Source organism: Salvia hispanica, chromosome 1 (genome assembly GCF_029641045.1).
Source record: "Salvia hispanica isolate PSC_SH4W2 chromosome 1, Shi_PSC_v1, whole genome shotgun sequence".
NCBI classification, from domain to species: domain Eukaryota; kingdom Viridiplantae; phylum Streptophyta; class Magnoliopsida; order Lamiales; family Lamiaceae; genus Salvia; species Salvia hispanica.
Genome location: NC_142692.1, coordinates 40,872,328 through 40,896,010, shown reverse-complemented (window position 1 = coordinate 40,896,010; position 23,683 = coordinate 40,872,328). Strand labels below are relative to the sequence as shown.

Here is a 23,683-nt window from a genome sequence, read left to right as displayed (position 1 = left end):
CTTGGTGATTTATAATTCATGTTTTAAAAAGTGTAGTAGAGTATTAAGGACATTATATAGATAAACAAAACAAGTGTTTATGAACGAAAAAATGAAAGGAACAAATATACTCCAAAAACCAATATATATTGGCCACCTTAAGCTTAGTGGCAGGCACGAATCAGGTGCAATCGAATCTCTATTTGATGCCCATTTATTTGGTGCTGATTCTTGTCTATGTAAATCTCCAATATCATAATCATAACTTATGTAAAATTATTCCTACTTTTGATTAATCATAATAAAGATTATAATACGCGAACATCCAACACTTGAATTTTCTCACGTCATGAGATAGAATTTGCACTCCAAGAAGATTGGACTTTGGAAGATACGATATTCCTAAATAAATATTGTACGTCATGCATGGAGAATAATTGAACTGGGAGTTAGTATATAAAATACACTGCATGCATTATTTCCCAATCCATATACGCACATGCACAAATTTACTTAACTTTCAACCCATACAATAACCACTGCATTTTTTCTCTCTGCTTGAACAAAAACTATGACGGAGCGGCAGCGTGAAGTCGGCGATAAGGAAAGTTGTTTCGCAGAAGACGAGAAGGCCCAAGCCGATGATCGAACCACCAGCTCTTTTCTTCATGCGGTCATCAACATGGTTGGAATGCTCATTGGTAAGTTCACTGGATCTCAGATTAGCGATTTAGCCCACCACTAAATAAAAACAGTATTTACCGATCACAAATAATATTCGGTATAAGCAGGGATGGACGAAGAAAAAATGTTTGTAGGAACTTTATTGGACCTAATTAATTTCTTGTAGGAGCACATATTAAAATTAATTTTTATGCAAAAATTTATACCATTCATATATTTACTTATATTTTCAAATTAGTACTAGTACAATATATTAGTCCAACATAGACTATTTTTTAAATTTAGTTTCTCTTCGGTATTTTAACATTTTCTCCCTCTCTCTTTTTTTTCTCTCTCAAACTAATCTTTTTGCAGCAACTTTTCTTTGGTTTTTTTTTTAATCAAATTTATGTCCTTCAAATGATTCCAAACAGTTTCGATTAGGGGTGGGTAGGTACGGTATACCATACCGAAACCATCATGCCGTATACCTTGCCTAAAAGTCGGTATGAGAAAAAATCATACCTTTACCTTACCAAAATTTTCGGTATACCTTATTTTCGGTATGACAAATTTCAATACCGATACCATACCTTATTTTCAGTATGTCATACCTAAATTCGATATACCGTACTTTTGCGGTATACCAGAGTTTTACTGTATATCGGACTATGGTAATACATACCAAAATCTCATTATTTTGTAAATAATTCTAAATACAAAAACAATGAAAATAATGTTCCAAAATACTTAGAAAACTTGAAATTTAATCAAACTCAAACATATTTAAATAATGTTTAAAAAACTGCAACAATTAAACTTCACGCAATCACACAATCGTTCAATGATATTTGTTTGAAACTAATTTAACTAAAATCTTTAATTTGTTTGAAACTAATTGATTCAACGATATCAAGTTTTCCTAATTGAGTTTATTTATTTATATTTACATGATTAGCCGACAACTATAGTGAGGCAAGATTTGATTTCTACAAATATTTATTTGTTTGGTAAAAGTATGAAATTGCTTGATATAATTTGGCATACATTGATATCGGTATATACTGAAAATTACGGTATATACCATATTTTCGGTATATCCAGGTATACCTCGGTATATGAAAATTCATACGTTATCATACCGAAATTAATCGGTAAGGTATGATACCTTACCAAAAATTGCGGTATACCAAAAATCCGATATTTTCAGTATTTTTTCGATACGATAAGGGCGGTATTTCAGTATTTTTACCCAGCCTAGTTTCGACAATAATAACAACAGAAAAAATGAATAATGAACTACTCCTAGTAACCCTTGAGGCTCCCCTCCACCCTATTAGTGTGTGTCTGGCAAAAGTGCTCGGTAAAAACGAAATACCGAGCCCTTTCCAAGCACTAAAGTGCTTCATTTTAGCCTCGTCGGTAAGTTTCCAATTACTTTTCGAGCCCAACCCAATGGGATTGCGATCACATGGCGGTGCCCGGTGAATAGTCAACGCTACACCGAGTTGTCTTTATTTGCGCCTAGTACTTTGACTATGCTCGGAAACTACTCACTAATCACAGCTTTTTCCGATGATACAAACTACACTTTACACGCTCGAAAACCGCCCGATATTTTCGTTTATTTGTGGCAGGTTTGGGACAACTATCAACTCCCTATGCATTGGAAAATGGAGGGTGGGCATCAACATTCCTACTAGTAGGACTTGGATCGGTGTGTGCCTACACTTCCTGCCTACTTGGGAAATGCATGCACAAAAACCCTAAATCAAGAGACTACAAAGACATAGGGTATGATGCATTTGGATCAAAAGGAAGAATCATAGCAACTACTTTCATCTACCTAGAGATTTTCATGGCCCTTGTCTCCTACACCATCTCACTCCACGACAACCTCGCCAACGTCTTCACTACCTTCACTCTGAGCTCGAGCCATCTCTCCTCATCTCAGCTGTTGGCACTGATCGCTGTCCTGGTCGCACTTCCGAGCTTGTGGCTAAGGGATCTTTCCTATATCTCTTTCCTCTCGAGTGCAGGCATCCTCCTCTCTCTTCTGATCTTCACGAGCGTGGCCTACACCGCGGTTTCTGGAGCCATCCGAGCTCACCGCTACATTCCAGTTCTGCACATAAGCAAAATTCCTGCAATTTCAGGGCTCTATATGTTCAGCTTTGCTGGTCACATAGTTTTCCCCAATCTGTACAATTCCATGAATGATCCTTCCAAATTCACTAAGGTAGATTCGTGCAGCTTTGCACCTTCCATATAATTATCAAAATGTGTAAATATATGAGTACTATATTTCTGCAATAATGTATAGGTATCCATTGTGAGCTTCTCAATGGTGACAGTGCTGTACACAGCATTAGGGTTCATGGGAGCCAAGATGTTTGGCCCTCAAGTGAGTTCACAGATCACCCTGAGCATGCCTCGCAATCTCGTTGTCACGAAGATTGCTCTGTGGGCGACCGTGCTAACGCCCATGACAAAATATGCACTTGAATTTGCGCCATTTGCCATGCAGCTGGAGCAAAGCCTCCCTCCCTCGTTCAAATCCAGAACAAGGATGATCATACGGGGGACAGTGGGCTCGATTCTACTGCTCATCATACTTGTGCTCGCACTCACCGTGCCATACTTCGAGCACGTCCTCAGCCTCACGGGCTCCCTAGTCAGTGTCGGAATTTGTATAATTTTTCCATGTGCTTTCTATACCAGGATATTCTGGAGACAGATTTCGACACGTCTGCTGCTGCTTAATCTCGTGCTCATAACATTTGGTGCAACTTTGGGAGCATTCGGAACCTTTTCATCTTCAAGATCTCTCATCATAAGTTTGCAGAGAGGGCATACTTCCTAGAATATGTGTATTTTTCTTGAATTTTAAAGCTTCTCTTATGCTCAACTGTTGCATAAAGGTTGAATGTAATGAGGAAATATGCATGTATTACACAAACAAACACAAATGAACAGTTGCAAGCAATGTAATTTTGTATTAGGCTAAAGCATTTTAGTTTCTTACTACACATTTGAATAATCTATGTTTCATTTGTTGTGAAATGCCCCAACTGAAAACAAACGCGCTGCTTTCATTCTTCAAGTGAACAGCACCATAAAACCGAGACTTGCTCCTATACAGCAGGCGATTCTACCAATGTAGACCAAAGCTGGCAGCCTGCATCAGTGGGTGAGCAAAGTACGCCCCTAATGTCAAGGCTGTTATTGAGATATACGGCAACCGGAGGAATTCCTTGTAGTAGTCCTCTGGTAGCTTCTGACGCCCATCGAGAATAGCTGCAAAAGGAATCACACTAGTCCTACTCTTAACAGCTTCAAAAGCTTCACCGTATCGTATGGCCAATCTCCGGTCTCCGTTCCAAACACCAAAGAGATGGTGCGCAATCAAACCCACAGAAGCTGCGGCTGTAACTGAATTCCCTATCCAAATTGTGTGAGCAAGGCACCAGATTACTTGCCCTACCATCTGAAGGAAGCAATCAGGATTAGAAAACAGTAAAGGGCTATCAGCTCTATGTGAACTCATGAATGATGCACCGGTCTTTAAATGTCTACTGGATGTATAATAAGTGATAGATGACATGAATATATCTGTGTTCAAATTTACATAAGAATCAAGTCAGATGTTTTTATCATCAAGAATCTGTAAATACAAGGTAAGGTATAAACCAGAAAACAACAGTAGATTCAATCTTACAAATTGGTTGTCAAACTTCAATCCCTATCATGGTTAATGATTTTGACTCCAACGACTAAAATATTTTTCAAATTTTGAATACTAGAAAAACTTGTAAGCTTAAAACTTTGTGTCAAGATACTCATTGTATGTTCATTTTGGAGAAGAAAAATGTGGATCAGCAGCAATTGTGAATTATTTGAAAAAAAAACAACACAACCTTTACCCAAATTTGCAAATTCCACATGACTTTCAAAACATCCCATTTACCATACCATATTCTAATTTTTGTAATGAGAAGGTTCCCCAAAATTTTCAGTGGTTTAGTAGTACATGTGGGACAAACTTCCCTACAAAACTGGAGATATTGTTATTGCAAATAGGTTAAATGGTGATGCTGTTCATTAGTATAATGTTTGTTAGTCAAGTGAAATTTGCAAGTTCGGTTAGCTCTCAAGTCATATTACGAAAACATCTGTGATGAATAAACTACCTGTGGGTGCCTAGTTATTCTCATTATTCCAGTTTCCCAGAGATGCATCTTGGGCTTGTCAACTGCTGCAACCTCTAACAGGTTGAAGGTCGAAGGATAAAGGAATAAGAAGGAAACGAAGTTGGCGAACCAAACAAGCTCGTGTAGCCCAGGAGTACCCTGAAGTTGCCACAACTGCACACCATCATATCTGTGGTTGATGAAATAAACCTGTAACAAGATCAAGATTGTCAAAAAAACATTTCTATGAGTTCCCGAAATGCAGAATCTATAAGTAGAATGTGTGTAGGTAGGAACTCACAACAGTAGTAACAGCTAACGGAAGAGACACGCCTGCGAATAAAACACGGAAAGCTCGTTCTCCAATGAGTTTCTCACCCACGTCCCTCAGGCTAGCTAAGCCACTGTGGACCAATGCAAATATCGAAACAAGAGCCAACATCACAACCTACACAGAAACAGCAATCAATATTGTTGGATACATGTCAACGCATTGGAGTAAAGGCAAGACATTTGGTCTTTCATCTATGGTTTGAGGATATAACACACAACAAAACACGCAAATACGAGAACACTAGCCGGCAGTTCGGTTTATTATGTTGTTTTCAGTCTTACTATTCTTTTTCCTTCGATTGTAATAGTTAGAATGCTGCCTCTATATGGCTCAGGATTTATCATATATATTTAAAAAATATAACTAAATAGTGCAAACATGTAAGCCACACAAAGGGGCCAATTTTCCTATAAGGAAAAATCCCTAATTCAAACAGAGTATCCAATATTGAAGCCCCACCAGCATAAAAATCACGAAAACCAACACTCCAAGCAAGATAATCAACATTAAAATTTCAGAACCAATTCGTACAATCAATCTACATCCAAAAACCCAAAATTGACTCATTATCGAACCTCGGGGCTGCCGGAAACGCTCGAAACAGCGTCGACGAATGCTTTACCGAAGCCGGTGGAGTTGTCGATCCAAACCACGTCGAGAATGTACAGCACGACGCCCAAAACTAGCGTGAAATAAACCCAGGAAGAAATCTTCTGCTCAGACAACACGAATTCCGCAGAATCCTCGCCAATCAGGGAGGAAGAGGCTTCACTTCTCTCGGCCTCAGTTTCCGCCACTCGCGCTAGCACGAGATTCCTGAGCTTGCGAGGGGCATCGGTGGAGCCGGAATTCAAGGGGCGGCGCAGGGAAACATTTTTGAGCTCGAAATTGGAGGGCTTTGAGGCTATTGAGGGACAGAATTTGGGTTTTGGGAGATGAAGGTGTGGGGAGAGAGGGTGGGAGAGCAGGATGGAGCTCGACATCTTGGCTGTGATCGAATTCGAGCCCTCTGCTCTCAAAATTGTTGGTGAATGTTAATTGGGAATTGCTTATGAAGAGTGGAGGAGAGAGAGAGAGAGAGAGAGAGAGAGAGAGAGAATCAAAGCGAGAGGATTGGTGGTTTTGGAGGTTTGTGCAGTGCTGATGCAGCGTTGCCGGGAAATTCGATGCCTTTGTATTTATAAAAACGATTTTTAAAAATTATAAAAATGAGTGAAAATGATAGAATTCGGTATATTTACTCCTTTAATAAATCTAAATAATAATAAAATTGTATACCAACAAAACAAAAAATGGCGTAGATGCTAATCTGTAGTATTTAGATTCCCGGTGAGCTAAAATGTAGTTGGATTAGCATTAAATATTCATTTATTACATTTTCGGTCGTAGAGTTACTTAAATAATTATCTCTAACATTAGAATTAGTTTAGATTCATTGAATTCAATAATCAATTGTATAAAATTTTATGTAAAATTATTTAACTTTAACATTAACATATTATTGATTTCATTTGTATATTAATTATAGTGATTAATACGTTGTCTCATATGGTTCACACGATATGATGTGGTGGAATCAAGACCACCTCTAGAGTCTAACCTGAGGATTGAAATCTTTGTATTGTAATTAGTAAATATATTTCCCTCTCGTAGTTTCACTAAGTTAGGTAGTCAGCAAATATATTCCTAACATTATGAATTTCAACTAAGTAAGAGAGAGAGAGAGAGAGAGAGAGAGAGAGATCATCACATTCAAATCAACAACTACAACGGTTTTTACACAAGAAGATGATAAACCTTAGCTATAAAACATCAGTCTTACTTTGTAGCAAACGAAAATGTTCATATTTTGAAGGATTTATACCCAAATTCAGTGCTTGTCATCCCTTCTTCCCAGTCTCCGAGTTTCCTACCCCCGAAAACCACCTGTTGTATGCCCAAATATCTACAGAGACACACAGCCCCCATCAGTTTCAACCATATCAAACCGCAGCAGAACTGACTAAAAAATACTCACACGACGTTGTATGACAACAACCAATACTTACTCTGAGCTCAATACAGTCAAGCAGTTAAGAAGCACGTCGATTGAAAAGATATCAGCCGTGCCAAGGTCCACCCTGCTCGAGGCACACAGAGTTCTTATGAGGAGGAGCACGGGGAACTGAAACAATTATGCAACACAACGGATAAAATGGCAATCAAGAATCACGTACCAGACTCTGCCCCAGTTATCTTGGAATTCAACATCGCTTATATCATGGAACGATGAAGGCATCACCTTGAATCCCTTGTCCGCGTCATAGAGGGGGTCGTGCTCCATCGATGAGTTAGCTAACTGCATTGTTGAGGATCACATTTTGAGATTTCAAAGGGATTTAATTGCTGGATATAACAGACCTCTGCAAAAATTGGTAATTTACGACACCCCATTTTAATATTAACAATCAAAACATCCCCGATTTTTTCAACAATAAAACTATGTTGTTTCATGGTAAAACAATGTCATTTTAGGGTACATATTGAACAAATTTTGCTATTGGAAATGTGAGTCGACAGAAGGGATGAACCTGTAAGTTGGCTGTATTAAACGCACCTAAACGGCCCATCACATACCATGATTGAATCACCTGTGTCATATACATATAAGAGGCTCGAGTTTCCAAATAGTTCAGCAAAAAGTTGTTATAAGAGGAAGCAAAGATAAGAGAATCTGCGTACACTGCCAAGAAGGTCAACATCTCGATCAGAAGGGGATCCGTATAACTCAAACCATATGTATGAATCAAGAGGATTAAAACTGAAATCGCAACAACAAAATCTATTAGAAGCATCATATGCATTACCAATTCAAACAAGGAGAATATGGAAGCTTGATAATAATCTTTTTTACAAACAAGCACATGTCAGAATTATATTTACAATAAGGCAAAAAAATGTTGTGCCTAATAATTAGAAAAACCACTTATCGGCTATGACAGAAATTCTACTCGTTATACATCTAGAAAAGCATATTCGAGAAAAAGGAAAATTAACTGAAGTAATAACATAAATAACATATTGAGTTGTGAGACCACGCACACAGTGAGAGAAAAGAAGGCATACAAAATGGTGAAATGCTCAAAGAATTCCCATAAATACACACACACACACACACAGGAGCATCCAAAAGCAAAAGTGCATTACTCTCTAAAGCTAACTTTGAATGCAAGGACAGATCCGGATTTAGATTTTGTGATATTTCTGCCCCTCGTCCGAACCCTTTCTTCAACCTATCAGATATAGAAAACAAAAGGCCAAGTCACAACTACTTTAATACGTATATAACAAATCGTGAAAACACCTAAAGAACGAATATTGTGCATCCCATGAGAATATGTACTTCAATTATGCTCAATGGAAAAATAATGCATGTAGGCGATTCCAAAGGTCGGACACATAAACACACGGCCAACTCGATAGCTCGATTCAGCGAAACCCTCCACATCTCGAAGTAAACTAAACAAGCACTAACTCAACTCACTCGTTTTCTCATGAGGTCAGGATTACCAATACTATCTCCCAGAACAGCTCTAAGCTCGGAATCATTTCTACACGCATCTTCCAGTACCCTGCACAACAACCAGAGGAATGTGATATTCACAATTACACCTATATATGCAAGCAGAAAAGTAAGAAAAGCAACAGCAAAAATTACTTTGCCCAAGCAGGATAATTGTGGAGCCGCTCCTGATCACGCTTCCGCTTTTCCTCCCGAACTTTCAACAAACGGCGCCCTCTTGCCGTCGTCCCTGACCCTTTGGCAGACTTTCCACCACCATCATCGCTCGTACTCGGCTCTGTGTCATTGACACTCCCTCTAAGATCCTTCTTCGCCACTGCTACTACAGGAAGCAGCATATGCTGCCGCAGCTTCCTACTAGTAGGAAGAGGAAGGAATACATTATATTGAGGTACCACAGAAAACTGAGCCGCTGACAGTGAGCATGAACATCGTGCATATGCACAGGACGTCTCCATTTTATTTCCTCTGTAATATCTGCAAACACACACCTCTTCTCATTAATCCAGCAAAAAAAAGTTCTTCAACTACAAAATTATTCTTGCATTTCATATTTAAAAATTAGTTGAGCAAATTCAATTCACATCCGACCTATAACAAATTCAAATAAAAAATGCCCTAGCAATTGATTACAATTCATCCTTGTGAACTTGCCGCGACTAAGGTAATGAAATCATACCTTCAATTTTGAAATTGCCGCGAATTATACGGCGGCGATGGCGGAGGTTGCAGGTGGTGGTTTTCTGGGGTTTAAGGAAGTGAACAGGTGATAAAGGGCAAAATTGACAAAAATGAATATTGGAGACTGAAGTTGCTGTGGGCAATTCGCAAAAAGTAATTCATCAAACGGCAGTTGGCTGTTTTGGAGATATACTACTGATATAATAATGCAACAAAATTCGATACTTAATCCTGGAAATTGGCACCCAATAATTTTTAAGATATTTTTAAAGTTTAAAGAAAATATTAAAATTCAACTAATATTTATAATTTTAAGCCCAATATTCTTTTATTTAAAAGGAAAATTGCCATAAGATATTGTGAATTTTTATCAAATTATGATCGTCTCACAATTTTAATCAATTTATGACTGTTATGACGATTTACCCTTTTTAAATTCATTATACTATACTAATTAGAGCATCCTCATCCATAAGAGCATGGATGTAGGCTCGAACCCACTTTTATTCATTTTTTACTCTCTGCTCTTAGGCAAGAGTACAACACTCACATTCATACTCTTCCGCAAGGACAAGTTCAAGGGTCCCACTATTCTATTATTCAATTTAAATACTTCAATTACTAAAACCATTTCTACAATATAAAAATACATTAAAATATAAAAATTACGTAATTAAACCCTAAAAAATAAAAATTACATAATTAAAATCCTCGAAAATAAAAAAATACATAATTAAAATCCTACAAATTAAAAATTACATAATTAAAGGCCAAAAAATACCCCCGTGAAAGACTAGGGAATGGTAGTGAGCCGAACCATTCGTGGTTCCAACCACGGGAGTCGGAGGGGTGATCGCCGGAGTCGGACATATTTTTTGTAAGAGTAAAAGATAGAGGATTGATGAGAATTGTGTAGTGTTGTGGGAAATTTTTTATGTTGTGGTGGGGGTATTTATAGATGAAAATGTGAATTTTGGAAAAAAAAATTGAAAAATAAATTAAAGTGTGTAGAAAACGGAAATAATTTATTGGGAAGTGGGAAAATATTTTTTTAATTTTAAAAAGATTTTTAAATTAAATTCGAATTTAAAAAAAAAACTAAATTGCCAACTGCTCCACGTCAGCCTGCTCAGCGGCACGGACGTGCTCTTATTATCGAGTAGTGTCGTGTCGTCGGCACGGACGGGCAGCTGCGTGTCGCGCCGTCGGCACGGACGGCATCCATCCGCAAGGACACCATTGTGGATGCTCTTAAACAGCTATTAAATCATTTTCTTCAATATCAGAATCTTCTTTAATATTTCATATTTAATTTTATTTGATTAAGTGAATACGGCATAGTAATACATAATCTTCTGACCCTAATATTCTTGGCTTATGAGAGCATCCACAATAGCGGCTAGCCGACCGACTAACCGATTCGCGTCGCTAGCCGAACTATTGCAATCAGCGTGGGCTAGCCGATTTGAGGGCGCTGGCCGCCATTGTGGCGTGCCGATCGGCCAGCGATCTGCCAGCGCCATTGGTTTTTTTTTTAAATTTTTTTTTGGAAAACCTATATATACGCGATTTTAGTTTCATTTTCATTTGCACCACTTGTTTTAACGAGTTTTCCCTCTCTCTAAATTTCTATACAAGAGCAATATCAAGCGATGGACAACAACAACTAGTCCAGTCCGGCGATGAGTGGATCTCAGACTCTCACGGTACCCGTGGGATCTGGATGGGGCCAGATGGGTGGGCAGATGGGCCCAGGATTTAACGTCCTTTGGCAACAGTTGATGGGGATGATGGCTGGAGCGCAGGGGGGGATGCCGGGCGGGGTGCAGGCCAGCGGCGGGCAGGCGACGCCGGGGTGGGGAGGTATGCCCCAGATGCAGCAGCAGATGATGGGGATGATGCTGGTATGGCAGGGAGGGATGCAGTCCGGTATGCATCCCGGGATGCAGGGGTCACCGGGGGGGACACGGTCTATCGTCCCTCTCTTGATTTTTTGACGGCTTCGTCTCACACATCGACCCAAGTGGAGACGCAGTTCACTGGGGATGACCTTTTGTCATTGCATGAGATGGGGATCGATCTCGGGGAGCCGGACACTCCCGTTCCAGCGGGTCGGGCCGCGCCGAAGAAGAAGAAGGGCAAGAGGAAGGGCAAGGTGGTCGGCGAGTCGTCGCAGCCCGCTGATCACGACACTCCCACGCGGAGGAAGTGGACGGAGGATGAGTACGCCGGCGTGGCCAAGGCGTGGTTGTCGGTCTGCGACGATCCGCTGGTTGCGAACAACCAGCGGGTCATCAACATGTGGGCGAAGATTAGAGCAGCCTACATGCGGAACTGCTCGCACGGGAAGGACTACAGCGGGGAGGAGTGCTGGAAGGGGTGGGAACGCATCAGGGCCGCGGTCGGCCGATTTTCGGGGTTGTACGCCAACGCCCTCTGCCAGCTGACTAGTGGACAGAATAAGGAGGATGCCCGGAAGATAGCGGAGAGTCAGTTCCGCTTGCCGGGGAAGTATAAGGAGTTCACCTTCTGGGAATGCTATGTGTTGCTGAAGGACTCCGAGAAGTTCCAGGCGGGGTGCGACGCTGGGTGGCCGAAGAAGCAGAGGCTGAACTATTCCGGCGGCTACAGCGGCAGCAGCTCATCCCACGACCTCCCCCCGGATGCTGAGGAGTTTCCGTCCACTCCATCCTCTACTCGTCGCCCTCGCCCGGTTGGCCAAAAGTGGGCGCAACGGGTAGCGAGGGGAGGATCTCCCCTATCGCCCCAGGAGGTCATCTCGGCACCCCCCCCCCCCACGCGCGTACACCTTATTCTCGCGTGCAAAGACGGAGGAAACGGATGTACAAGGTCTTCCAAGAGTGAAAGGCCGCAACTGACCCCACGGAGAAGAGGTTTCTCCACTCGATGCTCGAGAACATGCGGGTGGATTTGGATGCCTCGAGGGCATTGGTGGGGGGTTCGGACGCGGGCTCAGATACCCCGGGTGGTGGCGGCGAGGACGGCGGCGGCTGCGACGACGAGGAGTAGAGAGTGGCGGGGCTCGTGTGTGGAAGCCCATTTTTTTTTCAAAAAAATCATGTATTTTTTTTTTATCTATGTATCTTTTTTTTTATCTATGTATCTTTTTTTTAATGAAATGAATGGATTTTCCCGTATATGTCTCCTAAATTTAATTCCGTAATTTAATCGTAAATTTAATTCCGTAAATGTAGTTATTTTGAATTATTTTTATTGCTGCTGGCCTATGACTGACGTATTTGAGGAAATGCTGACGTGGCAGGGAGAGAGGGTGACTGGCCTATTCTTATTGTGGATGCTCTGAATTTTGGCTTTTTTTAGGTATTAAAATTAATATTGAATCATTTAAATATTGAGCACTACTAAGTTAATTTAATTTCTAATAATCAAATAACCAAAAAATGATACAGTAAAAAACTTTAGTTCAATTGATCCAAGTCTACCTTTAATTTAAACATTAGAGTGATAATTTATAATCTGAAAAATTATAGTATGACCCATATATCTTAACAACCTAATAAGAAGATATGCCCGAACATGAGTGAGTTGCCCCAGTTTACATTTCTATTTAAACATACACAAACTGTTTCTTTCAGAAGAGATACAAATTGACTCAATTGATATCCTTATTTATGTATACACAGCTACTATTTTTTTCAATAAAACAAGGAACAAAATAGATTGTGTAAATTAGCCTAGTGATAGAGTGGTTAAATGCCCTAAGTCTAAAAGTCTTGGGTTTGGGTCTACCATTACGCGGCCTTTAAATTTCTGCTTATTTGCCAATTTGAAAAAAAGAACAAAATAAAATAATGAAAGGGACAAACAGGTGTTACCGAAACTGTGGTTTTTCTTTCAATAAAAGAAGAAAAAATAGCTCCCAACTGATAAAGGAATCACCTCTCAATCAGAGGCAAAACCTTTTCTTTTTACAGACATGAGAAATAAATTAAGAATTGAGAATCCTTATTGGTCTTATCCTATGTAGCAATATACTGTAGTTTCTGGGCAAAATAAAATAAGGAGGTACAGACATCTCTAGCTCAGCAATGGCCATCCACGGCAACATCTTCCATGCTCTTCCCCGATTCCATGGTGCGCCAAAACAAGCTTCTGCACAATGTATATATATGCAAACATCCATCAGTGCTAGAAATATGAGTGTAACTCTCATCTTGCAAGTATCACAGTAAAAAGAAAATGGGTGGATGCACAACCCATACGAAGAGATTGAGAAATTAAGAAGCACAATATGATGCAACACTAACCAAATCGATCAGACATGTAATGTTAGAAATATTGAGAAAGATGGATGGAACACATGGAGATTCAGCAAGGTTTTAGATGACTCTCGAATGTGGAGCTTTCTGAATCGGATGAATGCATCGTGTATTAGAGTAACACGATGTTGAAATAAACCTTAAGAATGCAAGCTAGTACACTCTTCATGGTTAATGAGAAACAGAGTGGCATATTCAGTTTTAGACAAGGAAAGAATTCGGTAAGACAACAGCAATTCATGTAGACATAGAATCTTCAACAGCATAAACAAAAAAATAAGAAAGAGATTGCAAATAAAACTCTTCATTTCATTACAGACTCCGCCATTGTCAAGCTAAAGGCTCTTAAGTATTCATTTATTATATTATGGAAATTATTGAGGACTATATGGAATAACTGACCTCTTTTATTCTCCTTTCCAATCTGTCAATTCACTGCTGGGTACATGTAGTTTTTTAACTCTTTCTTCAGACTCAACGTCATTCACTACACCCCGGCATTTAGATGATCCACAATAACAAGCTAGTCGTTCACCAATTGAAGAAAATCTGCCACACAAGAAAACATGAGTACACTTACTGAAAAAAAAAGTACAATAGCTGGACAAGGTAGAAAACCTGTAATCATATGTTAGTTCTTCACCATAATTGATGTCTCGCTTCGCGAATATAATTATGTGGTTCTGGTCATTGACAGTAATGACTCTTGAATAACAGTTTGACTGTAAGAGGAAACAGTTAGTCTTCTGGAGGTCAACTTAAAACTAAACAGTAAAGCTGCTAATATCGATACATACTTCACATGAGTGGTTAATCAAATGTGCTATGCTTCCTGACTTGGTGGCATCTAAAACACGGTTATCATCAATCCGGAACATATAAGTTCCAGCACCCTGCACGGAAGAAATGTTAGGATGATCCAAAAACGGATATCTACTGGCACTTTATAAGCAGTTTTAAGTGAGATGAGCTACCAACACTCAATACTGATGCAGACTTACAGCTGAAAGTCATTCAATATGGAATCGATGAATATATTACAAACAAAGGGATAAAAAGAATAACACAAACAAATGGCATTTTGATAAGCTAAAGAGGCTAGAGATAATACGAAGCAAATAACGACACTCGGCAGATATATATATCATAGGAAGCTACAGGAGAAAATACATTTTAATAGGAAAATTAGATTATAAGTAGGCACTTACCACAAGTTTGTTGTAAGACAAGTGTTCTCTTCTGTCGGCTACTGAACCCCGAATAATGTCCCCAGTATACTCAATCACCTTAAATGCAACAGAATGGTAACTTAATATATAGAACCCCAAAAATTAGAAAGAGATTTCTGTCATAGCAATTTACCATGTCTCCAGCTTTATATGGAAGTTTAGTGAAGACACCAAAACCATGTATACGAGACTTCCCTGTGGCCAAATCATTTTCAAAAGGTAAACAATTAAATAGAGTACTCACAGCTAATCTATTGAATCAAAAGGCAAGATTATGGAACCCACGTCCATGAAAGAGAAACCTTAACAACAATAAGAATTTAAAACTAAACCACTAGTATAAGAAAGATTACCATATGCCAGTCTCCTCCTATAGGTCTCCCTCATGTGGTTGTACTTATCAGCAACTGAAAGAAACTCACGAGATGACTTTAGTTGCAAGCTTCTTAACTCCAGAAGGTCTACAGAGTGCTTGGAACTACCAGGTTCATTTGAGGACGTTTTGTTCCACAAGGGCATATGATGGCTGAACCCACCTGGTATATGTGGCACATTCTCCACATACAAGCGCTTTGATGACGGACCATCTTGTCCATTTTTTTCCCGCTTCTTCCGGTAATCATAAATTTCTAACAGACATGGAAAAAGGAAAATTAGATGTCCATGAATATAATGCTCCTTTATATCCAAAGAGATCCTCTTAAACATAGAGCAATCCTACTTACAACTTTAGTTATTATAGTAGACTAGCTTAGAGCAGAACATAGACCCAAGCAGAGTGATTTAGCTAATCACCTATTTTGTCAAGCTAAACAGAGTTTAAGCCTCTCCCTTATTGAATTCCAAAATAGAAAATTAATAGCTATATAACATGATTAGAGAAAATGATATATTCCATCAGACAAAAACAAAATCATGAAACTGAAAATCTTATCAAAAGTTGGGAGCACAGTAGATATGACTATACCAGTGCGAGCGCAACCGCTAGGGTTTATAGGTGGAATATATTCAGCATGTTCATCTTCAGTAGCCTTTTGAACAATTTGTTTGTCAGAAGCCACATTTTCATTAGACTTGGGCCTGTGTCTCTCACAGAAAGAAAGAAGCTGAATGGACCGATACTCGTCATCCTCATCGAGAGGAGCTGTGTGGACTCTATCCATGTCCTCAGTCTACATATGCAATAGACGATCCCAGGTAAGAAGAGAAGTTTCCACAACTAATGGAGTATGCTTAAGCACATGGTTTAAATACCCAAACATCATACCTCGAGGCAAAAGCCGGCAGCACGTGCACACAGGGGATGGTATGACACACGACAATTAATGTTGGAGCACTGAAGAGACATGATATATATAAATATAATGGAATACACAGATAATTTTAGATTTTCAAAAGAAGAAAATAAGATGAACACGCCAAAGTTTCTAGAGAAGGCATTTGTCAGGAAAATATGAACTATCAGCTAAAATTCAATCCATATTTTAATTTCATAAGGGCAAAAAACAATATCTACCTGTATGCACGCTCCATGAGAAACGTGACAGATGCTGCAAAGTAGCTTCCACCGATCCTTCACAGAAAAAAAGAACTATCAGCTAATGTTCAATCATGTAGAGTACATAACCAATGCCATGTAAAGATAGTGCAGAATAACACATTCCCCCACAAGGAAATATCTGCAAAGTAGATCAGGAAAGATTGTAGGGCAAATATGCTTCTCCATGATTGGTGATCAACTGGGACACACACAAAAAGTTAAATTAGGCAGAGTTAGAAAGAGATAGGAGACCGAGATACCTTGTTGATTCGATCAATCCCATCAATAGGTTCCATTTTTTTAACATCTAATAAACATGTTTCTGCATGAAAATAGATGAGTAAGCTAAGAATTTTAATTCAAAAGAATAAGGCATGAACTTGTATAATGTAGGGGGAAAATATAAACCTGGAATCCAAATGGCGCAAGCCAGATGAGCCCAACTGTCATTGGTGGTGGGTTTCATAGCACCTCCTGAAATTAAATTTATTCAGACCATCAAGCTGGTTTTATTTATTGATTATTGAATACACCAAATGGACCCTATGAAGAAGTTGAAATATCAAAGTAGTATTAATCTTTTAAGTACCTACTACAGGACAGAGGCAGCATAGAGGAGATTCGGGTGCTCCAGGACGGCATAAGTTGCATAACCAAAGCACTCCATCACTGGGCTCTAGTTCTCCGTAGCATCTAGCATGAACCTGAATAGGTATACAGGACAACACTTGAGTTGCATAAATCATTCTGGGGTTGCTAAAACTAACAATTGAAATCAGTAAAAAAATTAATTGAGTGAGCAAGCCTCTCTAACATAACACAGAATAATTTTAGAAAACAAAAAAGGAAAGCTATTTATAATAATGACTCCTTGACAGCAAGGAGGGCCAGCGCTGAATTAATGTAAATAATGGATCAATGCTTCATTTGAAGACAAAGCAGATAATAAATGTCGCAAGATATAGACTTACCATCATTCTGCATTTGTCACACTGAAGAAATAAATTGTTCTCGTACTCCTGAATTATATATCGAAATCATTATTATTCAACAAATATGCAATATAGTTTTGCTGGTAATGAAATGATGTTTAAATATATTAGAAAAAATGCAGCAAACCACACTTCCTGGTAACTCAGGCAATCTAGACTTAATCAAACCAGAAGAAAACATGAAATGAGTCAATGACAGAAGCAAATTGAAACCTGAGTTAGGAGTCAATCCTTTTCCACAAAAATAAAAAACAAACCTCATCCATATGGCAAACATTGCACTTGTCAAGGTCCATCCATGTAACTGTAACAGGTCTGTAACCAACAGATGAGTTTTTCATTTTCCTAGAGGCCAACAGGGAAGACTTCGCCGCTGATCGCGACATCTCCTGTAAAATATAATACTACATTAATATAAAGGCTATAAAGGCATAAGTGAGCCAAGTACAGTTCCACCAAAACAAATCAAATGAGCCTAATGTGTCACAATTCACAAGATATTTTGACAACCAAACTAGGTAGACTGGTAAATAAATTAAGGTACATAGATGACTATAAAAAAGATTACTATGATTTTAGAATAAATAATCAGGTTTAGTGAATAAGTACCTTTATGATTCTGAAAACTTTTGGGTGGGAAAAACCAAACATATAAGAACCAGAGGAAAATTTCTGATCAGCTTTATTGTCTTTATTTCTGATTTGCACGTTCCTGATCTTTTTGTAAATTTTATTCCAGCAAGCTGATGGAGTTGGTCCATTGAACTGCAAAAGAAAGACAAAGACAACATGACAAATCTTAAGTATGCCGCCTCATGAGTAGGCAGTAACTAAGTGTGCGGAACCAAAGCAAGCATCACAAAAGGTGTGCTTTTTGCTACTTTTACTAAGCCGTCTGGCATTGGCATGATCACTCTTCCAGAGAAATTTACAAGTTTACCAATTTATTTTAAATATGAAACACTAAATACAAACCTCAGGCAGGGAAGGCATAACTACACGGAAGGAAAATAGAACGGCAAATAAAAAGGAAAACATACTGAGAAAGGTAAAAGCTGTCAAACAAATTTGATAAGATAGCTTTATCTGATACCTCTTCTCCATTATCTCCTGTAACTTTAAATAGAGGTCTTGTCCTCGAGTCAACATCTCGCAGTACTTCCATCTTATACATAGTATGCACAGTTGGATCTGAAGCAGAAAGTGCAATGTAAAGTGATATAAGTGATGAGTATAAATCATAATGAGCAAAGTGAAATAACAGAAACACCTTAGCAATTAATAATTCACCTGAAAAAGATGTGAACTTCCTTACAGCACTATAACCCTCGGGCCATATGTATTTCTCATTTTGGAAATTGCTGGAGTCTCTGACAATCTTTCCTGCATAATGATTCACATGCACAAACTGATTTGTCAATTACCGTGGAGCTCCTGCCTCGTAAAAGGTACTAAGCACCAAGGACCACCAACAGAAAGTTGCAGCATTGAAGGTCCTTACTACATATTCAATAACACAATGTAGTGCCCAGAGAAAACAAACAAGGACTAATTTATAAACTAGAGAAAGCAACAAATGCAGCCATATATTATGAATATGATAAATTAACATGACTTACCGAGGCTTACTATTTGCAGCTCTCCATCTTCCAATTTAGAGCTTTTGAGATCATCAAGTTTCTTAAGTATCTCATCATGGCTTATAGACTCACCATCCGAGTCAGCACCATCTTCATTCTCCCTGCTTCTATTATCCTCAACATCACCTTCAACACCATCTCGCAGCTGCTGCATACTTTCAGGTAGCCGCTGTTCACTAAGATATCTGAATACATCTTAAGAATTAGGTGTATGGCAACAATCAGTCAAATAAGGTTTCAAGAGAGTAACATTGTGAGTAAGATGCCTATGGAAGAGAAAATCCAAAAGAAATTCTAAACATGCAAACATGAAACGTCATATTTAGAGTTTGCCAGGTTGTGTCTCCAACTCATCCAACACAATTGAACACCCAGTTTAATGAGGCACTTCTTCATTTTGAGGCTCAGCTAGTACCATAGCCATCTCATTTACCCCAAAATCCAAAGTCCAGACAAAGAAAGCTAGTGTGCTAAGGTTTAAGGTCAAATCACTTTGCCTATGGAAACAGAAAACTGAAGAAAAGATGACTAAAAAGAAGCAGACATGAATTACAAATTCGCAACCATCCTAAGAATACTTTGTGTCTCTTGTCTGACAGCATTAGTACTGAACAAAAAATATAGCATGATAATCTAACAATGCAGATTAATTAATGACTCACACTTTTGCCTCCTCCAATCCTCGAACAAAACTAGGTTTCTTGCACTTTGAATGACAGGACGAAAGAAGGCCCTTGAGGAATTGGATAACTTGTTTGCGCGGAACCCTGATAAAAAAGCAAATATAAATGGAGAAGACTGAATGGTGACCAATTTTTAGCAAAACAATCACTCTCCAAAGAATCTTCAACTTTAAGTCATTAATAATACCTAGCAAAATCATAGGTGCCAAAGAATTGTACAATCACGGACTTCTCTCCAGAAATTTTGTTCAATCCCTTGTGTTTACCCACATGAGATTCGTCTAAAACAATTGCTGGCCATGCAGCATGTCCTACATCAGAGCAAAATACAGGTAACAGCATATGTTTAGAAAACTTGTAAAAATGAGAAAGTAATGTGTACAAAATAACAAAAGAGGAGCCTCAGGCAGCCAGCATATATTGCAACAGAAAGAAACAGAACATGGGAGAACACAAATTCCCTGATACCACAAAAACAGAAAATATGCTGCAAAGGGCAATCATATTAGAAAAAAAAAAAAAGATTAGGTGCAGGGGCTGGAAAGGATGAGCGAAATACTTATGCACACAGAATGAAACAATAGTGCGTGCTTTTAATATGCTCCTGGTGATGTGAGAAAAGGCAAAGGAAACCATTTCTGTATTGTCTTACTGTCTTACTGATATCAAAGTTCTTGAAACCTTTCTATCTTTACTTATCTGAACCCATCAGATATCAGAACTCTTAAATGAAAATGAACTAAACTGCAATGATCAGGTAGTGCAGTCCACCAGATAGACCAGCTTTTAAACTTAATGCAAAACCAGAAGGAGATAGTGACAAACCAGTAAGTTTAGCCCAAATTAGATCACCAGTCTCAATCTCTTCGCAATCATCATCTAAAGTGGCGGCCAAAACCATCATCTCGTTAGCATCAAGTTCATCAGCTTCAAAGCTCTTCTCACATAACTTCAACTCCATAATTTGCATCTCCTTGGAAGAGATATAAAACTTTATACGTTCATCAGATAAAACCAGCTCTTCTTGCTCTCCATCCTCATACTTCAACTGCATAGTTCCCCCCACATATTACCAATGTGCCAGCATTAACTAAGGCGCATAATATAGATATACGTTAATTAAATTAGTGTTAAGTAAAAGAGCATTACATGGTGCTGACCAGTCTCAGAATTGTACCCTGTTATATGGGCACAATACCAGCTTGCATCCAGTGGCCAGTAGACCTGTTCCATTCAGCAATAATTTGAACATGAAATACAAGAGATCAATTACATGTGAAAGTTATACAGATTGTCCTATTGTTTCCAGCAGATCAATAAACTGAAGTCCATATGTGAAATGTAATTATTACTGTTATTGGCTATCAAAGTTCTGACCTTGCATTGTAACTCAATGAACTTCTCAGGATCAACTCCATCAAAACTCAGCCTGCACCAAAAAAACAAAGTACATACACCATGAAAACATCATCAACCTGTGAACTTGAGCACAAAAAGGCTAGAAAATGGACCAACACATACCGGACCCATCTCCTCATCCGTCCAGCTCCTGAATTCTTTACAGCAGTCTCCGAAGAATCATTTTTTTGTTTTTTCGTCTTGCTACTACTATCAATTTTACACACATTCCTGTTTTCCCGAACAATTTTACAGTTAGTTTTGTCAAGATCATCACTCAACGGCGCCGGAGCATCGGATTCCCCCGACAACTTACAATCACTCCCCACTTCCACATCCCGAAACCTCCTCCGCTTCATGACAGCCCCCTCCGACCTACCGTCAGCCTCCGATTCCGCATTCACACTCTCCGGAAGCAGCCCCTTCATGAAATTGGTGCTCTCCGCCCTCCTCCGGCGCCTCGAGTAGACGACAGCGAACTGAGACTCCGGCGTGATCGGGTGCTCCGTCAGTTGACCATGGCCGTTGGTTTGCGGCGGCTTCCTGGCTGCAGCCTTGACCTTCTTCGATCCGGATGCGGTGACGCGGGGAGATGTAGCGGAGTACACCTCGCAGAGCGGGATGTACTTGAGCGGCGCGCCGCTCGTGTGAAATTCATCGTTGTCGCTGAGCTTCGCACCGCCGTTTTCAGGTAATGCGTCGGCAGCCATGGCTCTTCTTCTCCCCCTGTGGCTGTGGGGGATAATGAGGTGATTTTTTGTTAGGGTTTTTCAATGGCGGAAACGAAAAATTGATTTCCCGCCGTTGGCAGCTGAAGAGTGAGAGGGGCTTCTGCTTCTGCCGCTCTATATATAGTGCTTCCTCCTTTGACAGGTGTGAATTACACACACAAATCTCTCTTCGATTCTCTCTCTTTTCATTTTTCGCTTTTCTTTTTCGGAATTACATTTTTCTGGATTTGTGCAAAAATATCTCCCGCTCTTTTCCATATATGATTATCTTCAATTATAGATTCAACTATCTTTGACTTATCATCACATGAATTATGTAGACTTTACAGATTTCAGGTTTTTTGTTGAAAAATACTACTACTACTTACTATGATTAAGTAACGAACATGCCCAATTCAAAAGTTTTTTCAGTCTTGTGTTCATCATCGAGTATGAGACGAGTGTATTTTGCTAGCGTGAATACATGCAACGTAAGACTGTGATAATTGATTGTGTGCGTTTTTTTAAATATATATCGACTACTGGATATGGGACAACGGTCAGTTACGTAGCAACATTAACGTGAATCCATGCAACGCAGGACAATAATAATTGGTTGTGTGGGTTTTGCCTTTTTTAATAAATAATTGTATCGGATGTCTAATATGGGACGAAATTCAGTTACTAGTAACGGTAACAATAATCCATGCAGCACAATACGTAATAATTGTTCGCGCGAGTTATATGTGTTTTCAATCCGTATTGACTATCAAGCATGGGAATACTGTTAGTTACTAGTAATGTTTAACGTGGACCCATGCAACACAAGACGTGATGATTGAATATGCGAGTTATATATTTGTAGAAATTTGTATCGGTTGTCAATTATGGGATGAAGGTTAGTTACTAGTAACGGTAACGTGAATTCATGCAAAACAAGACGTGATAAATGTTCGCGCGAGTTTTATGTGAACCCATGCATATTTAGAATCTTGCTCCTTTTTGTCCCTAAGTTCGAATCTCGGCGGCTACAAATCCATTCCTTTTACCTATTTTATTTGCACTATTATGTCCATTTCTTATTTTAGTTTCTTAACACTTTTATATCTAAACATTGACCCTATCGCTATTTTATTTATATATATCCGAATTTTAGTGTTATTTCATCTTATTTTCTAATGTATTTAGCACAATTATTTTCGCCTATTTTTATATTTAAATTTTACTTATATGCACAATTTTCACCTTTAAGTTTCATTTTTTAAGTATTTTTACGTTTATTTTCTGATTTACTTATTCACGTGATTTTTATTTTTCACTAAGATCGAGTTTTTATTTTTGTTTACTCATTATAAATAAAAAAATTTAAAATATGAATTTAACGATAACTCTATATACTTATAGTGCCAATCAAATTTTTATTATTCTTTTCTTGTTATTCATCATTATCTCTTACTACATTTTATGCCACAGGCCTATTACTATTTACGATGATGTCGATTCCGAAAAAATTATTCCACAAGTGACCTGGGTCCCCAACGTCAAAATCTTATCTTCATATGTTATCATTGACAGAGTGATTAATATCCGGAACTAAATAACTCGTATTTGAATGCAACCGCAACCTTTCAATTGATCCTCATTTATCAATAAAAAATTTGCAAAGGTGATATACCCACTCTCAAGCCTGTAAAATTATAAATAACCACAATTTCGTAGCATTAATACTTATTCTCAACAAATATACAACTTTTATAGATGTATTCCACCAGTATGTATTA

The 23,683-nt window shown here is 38.7% G+C and overlaps 4 protein-coding genes across 4 annotated transcripts; 1 reads left to right on the top strand and 3 right to left on the bottom strand.

Moving 5' to 3' along the window:
• Positions 1 to 483: 483 nt before the first annotated feature.
• On the top strand, positions 484 to 3,682 carry LOC125223591 (Transmembrane amino acid transporter family protein). Its single transcript, XM_048126797.2, has 3 exons — positions 484 to 680; positions 2,280 to 2,881; positions 2,966 to 3,682. Exons 1-3 carry the CDS (start codon positions 551 to 553, stop codon positions 3,503 to 3,505), a joined length of 1,272 nt encoding a protein of 423 aa, XP_047982754.1. The 5' UTR covers positions 484 to 550; the 3' UTR covers positions 3,506 to 3,682.
• Z-ISO (15-cis-zeta-carotene isomerase) lies at positions 3,619 to 6,307 on the bottom strand. Its single transcript, XM_048126798.2, has 4 exons — positions 5,742 to 6,307; positions 5,134 to 5,280; positions 4,833 to 5,042; positions 3,619 to 4,129 (listed from the first exon to the last, which is right to left on the bottom strand). The coding sequence occupies exons 1-4, from the start codon at positions 6,147 to 6,149 to the stop codon at positions 3,794 to 3,796; spliced, it is 1,101 nt and encodes a 366-aa protein (XP_047982755.2). The 5' UTR covers positions 6,150 to 6,307; the 3' UTR covers positions 3,619 to 3,793.
• A 584-nt stretch (positions 6,308 to 6,891) lies between these two features.
• LOC125219414 (structural maintenance of chromosomes-like protein, putative (DUF3531)) lies at positions 6,892 to 9,577 on the bottom strand. Its single transcript, XM_048121388.2, has 9 exons — positions 9,408 to 9,577; positions 8,864 to 9,205; positions 8,690 to 8,777; positions 8,353 to 8,438; positions 7,888 to 7,966; positions 7,737 to 7,796; positions 7,383 to 7,504; positions 7,215 to 7,286; positions 6,892 to 7,111 (listed from the first exon to the last, which is right to left on the bottom strand). The coding sequence occupies exons 2-9, from the start codon at positions 9,184 to 9,186 to the stop codon at positions 7,009 to 7,011; spliced, it is 933 nt and encodes a 310-aa protein (XP_047977345.1). The 5' UTR covers positions 9,187 to 9,205; positions 9,408 to 9,577; the 3' UTR covers positions 6,892 to 7,008.
• A 3,685-nt stretch (positions 9,578 to 13,262) lies between these two features.
• LOC125223842 (histone H3-lysine(4) N-trimethyltransferase ATX1-like) lies at positions 13,263 to 22,147 on the bottom strand. Its single transcript, XM_048127137.2, has 25 exons — positions 21,316 to 22,147; positions 21,172 to 21,223; positions 20,944 to 21,018; positions 20,620 to 20,842; positions 19,982 to 20,105; positions 19,774 to 19,878; positions 19,091 to 19,296; positions 18,762 to 18,854; positions 18,565 to 18,662; positions 18,081 to 18,236; positions 17,729 to 17,860; positions 17,451 to 17,498; positions 17,069 to 17,183; positions 16,888 to 16,953; positions 16,740 to 16,801; positions 16,456 to 16,512; positions 16,207 to 16,275; positions 15,907 to 16,111; positions 15,293 to 15,568; positions 15,073 to 15,134; positions 14,919 to 14,996; positions 14,508 to 14,603; positions 14,329 to 14,432; positions 14,113 to 14,259; positions 13,263 to 13,543 (listed from the first exon to the last, which is right to left on the bottom strand). The coding sequence occupies exons 1-24, from the start codon at positions 21,900 to 21,902 to the stop codon at positions 14,118 to 14,120; spliced, it is 3,231 nt and encodes a 1,076-aa protein (XP_047983094.2). The 5' UTR covers positions 21,903 to 22,147; the 3' UTR covers positions 13,263 to 13,543; positions 14,113 to 14,117.
• Between the last annotated feature and the right edge of the window lie 1,536 nt (positions 22,148 to 23,683).